The sequence below is a fragment of the Candoia aspera genome, chromosome 9 (genome assembly GCF_035149785.1).
Source record: "Candoia aspera isolate rCanAsp1 chromosome 9, rCanAsp1.hap2, whole genome shotgun sequence".
NCBI classification, from domain to species: domain Eukaryota; kingdom Metazoa; phylum Chordata; class Lepidosauria; order Squamata; family Boidae; genus Candoia; species Candoia aspera.
Window position 1 is genome coordinate 17,063,881 of NC_086161.1, and position 12,197 is coordinate 17,076,077.

Consider the following 12,197-nt stretch of genomic DNA (forward strand, 5'->3'; position numbering starts at 1 on the left):
GCAGGAGGAAGGGCCACAGACAGGACAGGCATCACGCAAAAGGTGTCTCTGCCTACAGAAGGAAAAGGGGTGTGGGGAGCATTTCAGAAGGGACCCTCGTTTTCTGGAAAGCAAAAATAAAGGAGGGGAAAGTGCTTTCAGATTTGCAAGATTCTGTTATTGTAATCTTACACTAGTGTTAATACTCATGGTTTGTGCTTCTGGTTAGTCTACCTCAAAGGTCTGACATCAATCTTGCAAGTCTGAAAGCACTTCCCCCCTCCTTTATTTTTGCTTTCCAGAAAACTAGGGAGGGTCCCTTCTGAAACGCTTCCCACACCCCTTTTCCTTCTGTGGGCGGAGACACCTTTTGCATGATGGTGGTCAAGGTGGCAGCCCTATCTCCTGCCTCCCAAGGTCATTCCCACAGACCATTACAACCTCAGAGGCAGATGAATGTTAATGCACAACGTGATCTCTAAAGACACTGTCCTATCAAGGCAAGAGATAATCCCTAAATGTTTTGATACTGAGCCTGATCTAAATGCCCAAGTTTATTCTCTAGATGCCATGGATTTGTGTCACCTGTATCAATGTTTAGCGACTATACTAAGTTGGCACTGGAAAGCTTCTGCCAACCTGCAACCTGCAGGGACTTGATTACAGATGGCTGACATATTTACCCCTAGTAGACGTAATCCCAACCCAAACAAAAACAACCCACCACAGCTTTATCCCAGATGATGGACATCCTTTCCTCAGTTCCATTGGTTCCTTGTGGGATCAAAGTAAAATTGTCCTTCCCAACAGCTTTCTGGGCAGTATTGAAAGTACAGTGGCCACTGCCAGTAACCTGAAGATCTCCACTGGAAGCAGAAGACAAGAGTTGCTCTGTTTATTAACGTCAGAATGACAGCAAAAGCAAAACTGCACTTAATCAGTGTTCACTGCATGAAACAAACTTTACGCAAGTTTTCAAATTATTCATCTCTATAAATCACCTCTTCGTTACCAGTCATGTTCTTAAATCTTAGTTTGGGGGGGGGGGGGAAGGATTGGAGTTCTGAGGCAGACATTTTGCAAAGGTTCATGTCAGGCCCAGCCCAAGAACAATGAGAAATCAGTCCATTCAAACTCCAGGTCTTTATTTGCTCACACCGTAGAGACAGAATCTTGCCAGACTAAAGCTACCCTACCTAACCGAAGGGGAGATAACCTGGGAAAGCTCTAGGGCGGGGCTATCCTGAACCTCTTCATTTTCCCACCCCTGCCTCCTGGACTGGGCCTCCGCTTATCTCCTCCACCTCCTTCGAATGTGCCCCCTCCTTCCTGAGAACCAGCGGCACCACCCAAATCCACCACAGTTCCTAGGCTTAATCACAGGTGGTGCCAAGAGGATATATTTGTAATCTGCCCCCACCCTATCAATTAATAAAGCAAAACTAGGAAGAGTTAATGTAAAAAGTGAAAGTAAAAAACTAGGAGAAAGTGAGCCATTAATTATCTGGGACAACACACATCCCTAACCTGTTTTCTTCTGTATCATTTTTAGGAGACATTAAGTTTTTGCAGCTGAATTATTTATGTCTGATTGCAAAGAGCTGATAAGGGTTTTAAAAAACTATCTGAAAGACACATTCAACTGAATCTGTTCTGTATTATTCCTGGCAGTAATAACATGTGCCTTTCTGAAGAGTATTCTTCTTGGACTTCCTATGTTAAATAACTAGTAGGTAAGGCCACACAACCTATGCCTGATTAGATCTGGCTTTGTAACAATGCTGCAAAGCCAAATCAGAGGACAGGCAATGCTTCCTGCCCTTCCTAGAAAGTGGTGCACCTTCTCAGCCCACATCTCAAGTATCTCAAACTACAGCTAAGGATAGGAAGGAACCAGAGTGAGAGAGAAGGCCTTTTAACAGAACACAATTTGGAGCAAATCCAAGCCGTCTGTACAGATCACAGAATTTCTCTCTCCTGCTGTGGCACACATTTTTTATGTTTTAAATTCAGAGCCTACTCTCATAAGGATCACCACCACCCCCAACTCACCAAGACAGCAGAGAATTGAGGAAGTCCGGAGTAGTTGGGTCAGGACTCAGTGGTGGAGAAGTGACAAAAGCAGCTGCTTTGGCCCAGTTTTTACTCCAGTAATGAGATCCGTCGGTGCCCAAGCTTGCTGCAATGGGCTCCCCATACACCACAGTGCCTATTAATCAGGACAGGATGAACAGGAGAATTACTGCCAGACTAATAAACAACTCAACTTTACTCTTGGCCTACTATGAACGAAGAATCGAAGAGCAAAGCAAAAGCAGGTTACAGGCTGAGGCCATCACTTTAATGGATGTTAAGATCTCAGTTTCTGCTATCCACCAGGAGTCGATATGAAGGCAGTGGTACATAAATCATACTTGGTTAATAAACAGACATGCAAACAAATAAACATTGGAAGCTGCCTTATTCAACGCAGATACTCAGTCTTTCAAGCACGGTATTATCTAATGTAGTCCTTGGAAGGACTCTAGCCAAGGTAATTTCCCAGCACTGGAAAATTAGGAAAATTAGTTCTCAGTTAGGAATTAGTTCCCAGTTAGGAAAGAAACTGGGAACTTTCTGCATTGTTCTAGTGCCAATGAAGAAATGAATGAAAGATCTATGGGGAAAATGCAGAGTTCATTCTCAATAAGAAGGCTGCTAGTCTAATGAAAAGAGAGGTACTAAGCATTCTGTAATGGAATAGAAACTGAAAATAAATGATTAATGATTCACTGGTTAGGAAAACTGGATGGTTAAACTTCATGAGATGTTGGTGATCTAAACCCAATTTTTTTAAGAGTTCAGCCATTGTTTTTCAATTCTCTAGTTTTGTGGATGTCACTGAGATGTGACACAGACACCGTGATCCCTTTAAGGCAGTGTTTATCAACTTCAGCAACTTTAAGATGTGTGGACTTCAACTCCTCCATGCTGACTGGGGAATTCTGGAAGTTGAAGTCCACACGTCTTAAAGTTGCTGAGGTTTAGAAACACTGCTCTAACGCACTGGAGTACTGAGCCTCTGGCTCCATTTTATGAAAGAAAACAGAGAGGCTTGAACAGTTCACCTTCCTCCTTCCTGGTTTTCTTCTAATTTTCTCTGAAAGAGATTTAGGCCTAGGAAACAAAATCTGAAGGCTCAAGAAAACATTCCCCTACAGGAGTCACTGCAGATATTTTAACAAGCAACTTCCATCAGTCCCAACAGGAGCTTCAAAGAGACTGGAGTTCAAATGTCCACTTAATCAAGAAGCCTACCAAATGATCTTGGAAAAGTTATCATTTTCCAGCCCAATCTACCTCACAGGTTGTGAGAATTCAACATGAGCTGGGACCTCCCTAAACAGAAGATGAGATAAAAATATAGTCACCGTAATAATCATTTCTGCAGCAACACAAGAAATAGCTTTATGGAGCAGGATCTCCAAATCTCCAGGATACAGTATCGAGGGCTAACCAGTTATTGTTATGCAACTGGAAATGAATGCTGCCGCTACTGAAGAACACAGCTAAATAGAAAAGACACATCAAAAATTCAGCATGCTGAGCTCAAGATGCACATGCAATAGATCTGCAGAAGTTAGCATGACATTCCTGATTTATCAGACACTAGCTATGCGATATTGACTGTGACTGCTTCTTTCATACTGCAAAGCTCGGTGAAAATAAAGGCAGACACTTTTGAAAATAAATAAATGGGTGAAAAGAAAGGCAGATGCTTTTGAAGACAAGATTCATCAATGGCTAGTTTTCCCAAACCTAATGCAACTGGAAGAAACAAGATCATTGTCAGATGACAATGATGATGATGATTTAAATTTGCATGCTGCCCAACTCTCAAAAACTCCAGACAGGCATTCCCAACACAATTTGAGTATCGACTGTGACCCAGTTCGGATGTAACGGGAAATCTTTTTGCAAGGGATCACAATTACTATATTGTTACCTTTTGATTCTTAACCCCCTTCCCAGTCATTTAACTATGCAAGCTTTTTTTCTTCTTCTTCTTCTTTTTCATGCCAAGGAGAAAAGTAGCTGATGATAACTAAAAGAAAGTAGGGCCCCAGCATGCTGTAATTCAGTGCTTGCACCCTGCAGAAACACACATTAAGCTGACGAGCACAGATAAATGTTTATAAGCACTGTAAAACCTCCAGAGACAGAAAGATTATCTCATTAATCTGGGTTTATTTAGACTGCATCAGGCTCTGTTCAAATTCTTCCTGCATAAAGGGAGGGAACGCAGGGGAGAAGAAAAACCCTTCATCTTAAGACAACCGCATGTAACAAAGCTTTATATAAAAATGAATAAGGCTTAAACAATAAAAGACGAAGACAGAGGGCACAGATGTTCTTGATGCTATTCAACCAGCAATTCCAAAAAGGGTGGAAATCTGGGAAAAGGTTTTTGCTTGGGACTAGTAAAAGAACCAGATGATGAACAGCAGAAGTGAGTATAGGTTTTAAGACTGCTTCACACCCTGGGCTTATTTTTACTCAAACTGTAAAGCACGAACATGGCAACAATGGGTGGATTTTGTCCAGATCAAATATTGTCTTCCTTGCCCCACTTCCCTCTGATCTCCCCACTATATTCACCTTTAGATAAACCTGTGTTATGGACTGGCCGTGTCTGCCACCACATCAAGCCAGAATTTCAACACTGCGAAATGTTATGCTCTTTTTTGCGGGGCTCTGTCCAGTTTCAAGCTGCATGCAGCTGAATATATAAATGAAGCCACCTATTACCCACTTAATGTTTGGGACTCTCAAATAGCCCCCATTTCATTGGGGTTCAACCCCCTACCAATCTCGAAGCACCATCTTTAACCCAGTTCCAGACTTGCAGGGAAGAGTCGGTGCAGAGAAACCCAAGTCCTGTTTGTCTGGCTTGCTGCACTCACATATGGAAAAGCAGGTTTATGTTTTAGGTAAATAAAAAGACGGAAGAAGTTGTTGGAGAGAATCCTGCTCAGCAGGGCGGGGTGGAGACCGTGGAGGGAATATAAAAAAATGCCAGTGTTAACAAGCGGGACTAAAAAGATGAGGTCACTTTCCTATTGGCAAACTAACCTTCACAAAGCTACTGAGCCAGCTGGTGGAATACAGAGAGGAAACAGATCTAATCCGCCAACATCCCAACAAGCTCCCTGCAAAAACTCAACTGCTTTGGAAGTTAAACTGCAGCTAGACATCCCACCAGAGAGACATATGACGCTTGCCATGAAACAGGAGTGGAAAAATTAGCCCATTTTTTCCCCATCAAGTTTCCATTAATAGAGCTCACCCTTCTTCCTGGCCAAGGCAATGACTTCAGCTGCACTTTTGCTCATCACCTTGGTGATGTATAAGGGGCAGTTGGTTTGGTTAGCAATGGTTATAGCCCGGTTCACAGCTTCAGCCTCCACCTATTTGGCAGGAAGAGAGAAGGAGAAAAAGCAGAGATCCAACTCAGTAACATCTAGGAATGTTCCCCAGCTTTCACAGACTTTACTTGTGCAAAACTGCCACCAAAAGGATCGGCAGAAGGAGGACAGAGCAAGCAGTCACACCCAATTCTCGGTCACCTGTGGGACTGGACAAGGTACTGCATATTAAGCTGGTAAGAACAGATACTACGCCTGATCTTAGCCAAAAGGCTGAGATCATTGCTTGAATAAATCTGTGTGTGCGTGCGCAACTGCATACAAAGCATCGTTGTAGACCTGAGCAGCCTTATGCATTTCTAAAATAAATACAGTCTAAAAGCCATACAACTGAGCTACTCTTTTTAGCCAGTCAAACTTTCACGAAGGGTTTCACCCTAATTTTTGCTGCTAAGCAAAGAAGGATGTGATTAGCCTTTGGATGGGAGGCTACCAAAAGTTCCCAATACTACTGGCTAGACTGAATTTAGAAAGAAAAAAAACTACTCTGGAAGAAGGCACTGGCCAACAGTTTCCACACTGTTTACAAGAAATGTACATGGGTGTGTCTGGGTTGCCATGACAAGCAGCATCCCATATTTCACAAGAACCAACTGGATATCTCCAAGAGCATAAAACCCATTCTCTTCTCTCAGTCTCTACCAGAGATTGGCATTCAAAAACTAGTGGGTTTGGCAAACTAGTGGGTATGGCTACTAATTTGGACCAGCAGCCACTAATAGCTTTATTAGTGCATTTCCCTAAGCCCTTTTCCAAACCAAGTAATGAACCATCCTGTGGCAGCATGTTCCATAGCTAGCTGCTTTTTCATTATTGCTTCATCTGTTCTGAATTTCCCACTCTCAAATTTCCTTCTGGTCTGCTTATCCACCTCATGTGTAACTTTGTGGAGTTCTCCTTTACTCGTACTTTATTATTTTTAAATCACAAAGCTTCTGCAGCCTTATGCTAATTACCACTTGTGGGAAAAAACCAAGCCCCGTGGATAAAGCCACATTAAATATTGCGGCAGTCTTTTCCATGTGAGTGGGGAAACACAGCTATAAAATGTCACCTTTCAAGTTTCTGGGGAATGCATGTGGCAGTCCCAGCCTGGAGGAACTTAGTCACAACTCCAGCATTGCCAAAAAAGAGGTTAACCCCCTTGGCCCCAAGACAGTTGCTTACTCAAATAACTAATTTTCTGGAATTAAAAGCGGCTACTACAGGATTCCTTCTTCCAATTTTATCCCCCAAAAAACTCAACGATATTGCTTGGACTGAAGAGGCGCGATGGGTCCAAAGTCACCTAGCAAGCTTTTGAAAAGCCCTAGTCTGACAATCTGGTCACCACAGCACCCTGGCTGTCTCAATTTCTGTGAAAGGATGTCGATTTGGGAGCAATGCAAAGAAGGATGGGAATTCTGCAACAATTTCTTGGGGAAATATGGGTGTGAGTTCTATTTTTCTCATCTCAGCATGGCTGTCTGCTTTCCTTCCCCTCCCTGGCCTCCAACCCAAGCTTTTGATCTCCAGTGTTTTCACCCACTCAAATTCAACATTCTGGACTGCTTCCTTCCTCCATTCCCTGACAGAAGAATTTGGCTTGTCATTTTCCACCACTAACACTGCTGGAGCTCCATCCTTCAGAAAATCCTTCAAAAGAACACCCACAGGGAACTACCATACACCAGGTCATCAGCTTCTTAGCCTATCTAGGTCAGTACTAAACAGGAACAAGATGTTCTATTCCAGATATGGAACGTTCTGGAGCTGAACATGTTCAGCCCACACAAAACACCTTCTGTTTCAGAGGATTTACTTCCAGTAAACTGCTGGATCATTCCTTAAACAGCTGGGTAAGTGTGATCCAGAGGAAGAGTGGAATTCCTTGGAATGTTCTGCCTCTGGAACACAATAGTTCACATGTCCTTAGTCAATAAGAACTTAGTCTTTGGAAGAAGAGCTGGGTAAAAATAAAATAAACCCATCTTCGGAACTGAAATCTGTGGAGGTACTCCACAATCTTTCAGATCTTTCTTCTCCTCCACCTCCTTCTTGGACATAAAATGACCTTTTGAAATTTTCCACCTGTCACCAAAGAAATTGGGTGGCTTACTTCTCTGTATTTTTCCAAGGGAAGGGAATCTTTCCAATCACTTTTTAAGGACCAGACTGGGCCAGGTCTCCTTGGGGTTTCATGGGAAGTTATGGAGGGTGGAGATGGCTGGAGGAAGGCTTGTACTGTAAAGGAGTGTATCTAGCACTAAGTAAGTGAAAGAATACTTTATTCATTCACTTTTGAAAGAATTCTACCATGAAAGAGTTTCTAAAGTTAATTCTCTTTTAACACATTCAATGAGACCTCGTAGGGAAAAATGCAAGTAATTTACCTGCTCAGCACTATTAAAAAAAAACCCTGAAGATGCAAGAGATTGACCCACAAACCTTCTACATGTAAAGAAGTCACTTCTCTACCTAGAGGTCACTAAATGCAGAACGCAAATAGTTAAATTTAGGATGCAGGGCTCCATCGCTGTTGCTGGCCCTCTGAAGTGCAGTCAAAACCCAGGAACAAGCTAAACGTTTTAATGAACTCACTTCTTCAGGCCTGCTCAGAACATGTCCTTCAGGGCCAGTGATTCCCAGTTCCAAGATCCTTTGTTGCTCCTAAAGCAGAAGGAAAAAGGGCAGAGATCAAACATTTTTTACCAGCTAATGTAAGATCTTCCAAGAATTCTGAACTAGGTCCTCTAGCTCCACTCCAGCAGAAGGACTTCTATCAGCCTGGCCAATTTCTAGGCAGGGTTCACATGACATGCTAAATCTTACACCCTAGATGACAGAACACAATTGCTGTATTAACAAACATTCTACCCCAAACAAGTAAACCATAAGATGGCTTACTGTGATGGTCTGGTCTACACAACCTGCTAAGTTGATGGGTGGTTCTCACAATACACTGAATCACAAACTACCCAATCAACTCTGTTTTAGTCTATGCTAGGTGTTCTCTAGTTCTCTATATCAGGACCACCTTATAGGGACTAAAAAGTGCATCAAATGTTTGTGTCCTTGCATTACATATATGAACTCTCACATCAGGTATCATTTAGTTTCTCATTTGTCTAGTCTTGTTCTCTGCCATTTTTCACTGACTCTGCAATGTATTGCAATATCAGTTTAAAATTAGTTTACTTTTCATTACACATTTCTCCTACTATCTGGATTTTTTTAATGTGATTCTCACAACATACACATTTCTGCCAGCACGTCCCCTGATAAAATGCATTCTGGACATATTTTCTCCTTCTAATACACAATTTGCATTTTTTAAATTGCAAATTGTGTGGCCGAATTCAGAATCACAGGTGTAATAAGCCCATTTGGAAACACTACTAACAGCACTGAAAACAGGAGTTACCTCTGCAATGATGTCCCCATTCTCAGCATGGACTTGAGCTATTGCACCAATGTCACGGATTACACTCAGGACCTCATAAATCTGGAGAAAAAGAAAATGTGCAGTTCCGTGAGCTACTTCCCAATCTATTTTATGTTAGTTTAAAAGCTCACATTCCTACTCAAAGTTCAAAGTCTCTTTAAAGTCACTGAGTTCAGTTCTGTTTATTTGAACGTTGTCCAGGGATTTTCAGACTTAGGGCAAAAATTCCTCATGACTAAAACAAATGAGAAGCTGTCTAGCTCTCCATTATTTTCTTCCCATTGTGATCAGCTGTAAATTGCTGGGAAGTGTCTTATAAACTACTTAATTTGTTGTTGTTTATGGAAATCACTGTCCCCATGTTTTACATTTTGGCAATCTTCTTCAGCACCAGCATCAAAGACCCTATACTGAAGCTTTGCAAGCCCATTCAAAAATCCTGCCCTGGTCAAATCAGTTTTGAGCAATATCAAAACTATAAAAGGCAGGGCCTAGTATGGGTATTTTCAATTGTCCCAGTTCTTCCATGGACTGGCAAGGTATTATTCCATTTTGAAGTATTGCTGGATAAGAACGTAGTAGGTTAAGCTGAAAGGAAATGGCTTGCCCAAGACTAGCCATCAAGTACCAAAGGCAAGGAAGGATTTGAAACTAAATTCCTGATACAATCAGCTCTATGGCAAAGGCTCTAAGCTAATAGCTAATTAAATTAAAAGCATAAACGAACCTTGCTAAAGTGACTCAAAAATCATCCTGTTTCATACGCGTGCCTACAAGCAAAAGAATCTGGGAAACTCCAGTTAATGGAGAGATCAAAAATGTAATCCATAAACAACGTTCTCCTCCTGCTGCCCTCTAGCAGTTCAAGTACATTTGCACAAAAATTTAGATCCACCCAAATGGTTGACCACAACCCCTACAATTCCAGCATAACTTTGGGAAATATACTCCCATCCATAACTGAAAGAGGTTGGGTTGAGAAGGCCGATCTAGAACAAGAGAGCGAGTGAGCAAATGTATATATGTGCAAGAAAAAAAAATAATAGGAAGTTTTTAGAAGTGATTTATTTCTTCATTTATTTATTATTAAACTTGCATGCTGCCCACTCCCAATGGCTCTAGAAGGAGATAAAAGGGGGGAAAAAGAAAAATCAAAATTGTCTTCATAAGGAGAGAAAGAAAAGAAAAGAAAAGAAAAGAAAAGAAAAGAAAAGAAAAGAAAAGAAAAGAAAAGAAAAGAAAAGAAAAGAATTCAATTAATTTTGTAAATTGATGAAGTAACCACTTCCAGAAATTTTGTCCAAAGGTGTTTGCATGCATTAATCCTGACTGATAGGAGCAAGGATGAGCTCTGTCCCTGCCAGAGTTCAATTTATCATCCAATTGACAATTCTGGAGAAAAAGAAAAGGAATGTGGTTGGGAAGGCTTAAAGAACTCCACCTACTAGCAAAACTCAAAACGTGCTTGCTACTCAAGAAACCTTCCCTTCCAACTCAGCTGCAGGGATCTGCCAAATTCCTTGGCACAAGTTTGTTCAGGAAGCAGCCAGCCCATTTTGCCTACATCTTAATTTGGGAAGCAGATATTCCTGTTCATCCAGGCCTCACAGAGCCAGTTACACTGTGAAATATGACCAGGCCCAGCCTAGAGGTAAGCTGGAAGTGCGATGTTCAGAAGCCGCTCAGCTGCCTTACCTGAGAATCTGTTAGCTGAAAATGGTCCTTGAAAGCCATATACACCAAGAAGGAATTGACTCCTATTAGAAAGAGAGACTGAAAGGTGAATCACCATTCCACTTAAGAAGGAATCTACATGTAAGAATAGTGATGCTGGGGTGTATCCTTAGCCTAGACGTGGAGCCCAACAGTCAAGTTCAAATGCAACTTCTGCTGGATATAGAATAGTGCGAACTGACCTTCAACAAGAGGGGAGAGCACCAGTCAGTTGCTTGGGTCTGGGCAAATCATATCCCATACTAGCTCTAATATGCACCTGTTCAGGATGCTAGAGAAAGCAGTGCCAAGGTGGAAAGGAAACAACCATCAGGTCATTCTTCACAGGTAGGCATCACCTAATAAACTTGTCATCAACTGATGGAGCTGATTTACTCTTTGCCCATGATCCCTAACAAAAGTACACGATGAGAATCCTGTAATCACCCAAACCAGGGACAAGTATGAAGCAAGACCAGAAGTAGCTCTTCTGCAGAAAACACAAAGCCATTCTTTTCAGATGACACTCAACTGCTGACTGATTTGCAGTTGCTACAGCTACATTCTGCAGTGTCCAACAGCTGTTGCCACATCACACTCCTGACAGCAGGATAAATTATCTGCATGCTGGTACTCATGCAGCCAAAGCCTTCATCCATGCTCAAAAGGGAGAGATGGACAGTTTTAAGAGAGCCTCAAGCTTAAATACAAGAGAAAAACACACCCTTGAACAAAATTCAAAGGTAACCTTCCCAACAATGCACAGGAGGCTAGCATTTTCAGAAGGCATAGAATGTGTCAGGGGAGTATGTGAAAAAAAGTAGGGGGAGAGTGAAACAGATTATTTGGAGCTCTTATAAATTCCACCCTGCAATGTTTTGCTGCAAGTAGCATTAGCATATTTAGTCCTCAATTTACAACCACAATAGGGTCTGGAAAATTTGTCAGTGTGGTCATTAAATGAGGTATCACGTGACCACACCCAATTATATGACACTTTTGTGGCGGTCGTTAAGGGAATCATGCGGTCATTAAAGGAATCATGCAGTTCCCCATTGATTTTGCTTGTCAGAAGCTGGCTGGGAAGACTGCAGATTGTGATCACATGACCCTGGGACGCTGCAACCTTCGCAAATGCATGCCGGTTGCCAAATGCCCAAAATTTGATCACGTGACCGCGGGGGACACTGGGACAGTCATAAATGCAAGGACCAGTTGTAAGTCACTTTTTCCAGCACCATCATAATTTTCAACGGTTGCTAAACAAATGGTCATTAAGTCGAGGACTACCTGCATCATCAGCTTTAGGCTTGGTATAATTTCAATTATTGCTTTGTTTATTGGTGTAGTCTTTCACCGCTGGCATCAGTGAAGCAGCGAAGAGCTTTTGGGCCGAATGGCCGTGGCCTAGTCTTCTTTTGTTGTGACATTTCGCCAGCAGCTGCGGCTGGCATCTTCAGAGGCAGAGTGAGCGGCTTTGTGGTGTCTCAGTAGCTCAGCCTCTCGGTCTGTGAGCTACCAAGAGGTACACCACAAAGCCGCTCACTCTGCCTCTGAAGATGCCAGCCGCAGCTGCTGGCGAAACGTCACAACAAAAGAAGACTAGGCCACGGCCA

General features: G+C 42.2%; 1 protein-coding gene across 2 annotated transcripts in view; it reads right to left on the reverse strand.

The window, feature by feature from the left end:
- The window catches only part of DPYSL2 (dihydropyrimidinase like 2), a 67,352-nt gene that overhangs the window by 9,115 nt on the left and 46,040 nt on the right, over nucleotides 1-12,197 (reverse strand). For both annotated transcript variants that reach the window (XM_063310866.1, XM_063310867.1), the window contains exons 5-10: nucleotides 10,564-10,625; nucleotides 8,848-8,928; nucleotides 8,025-8,093; nucleotides 5,306-5,426; nucleotides 2,032-2,188; nucleotides 704-845 (exon numbers count right to left, since the gene is read on the reverse strand). In XM_063310866.1, coding sequence (XP_063166936.1) covers nucleotides 704-845; nucleotides 2,032-2,188; nucleotides 5,306-5,426; nucleotides 8,025-8,093; nucleotides 8,848-8,928; nucleotides 10,564-10,625 — 632 coding nt within the window. The remainder of the gene's footprint in view (nucleotides 1-703; nucleotides 846-2,031; nucleotides 2,189-5,305; nucleotides 5,427-8,024; nucleotides 8,094-8,847; nucleotides 8,929-10,563; nucleotides 10,626-12,197) is intronic.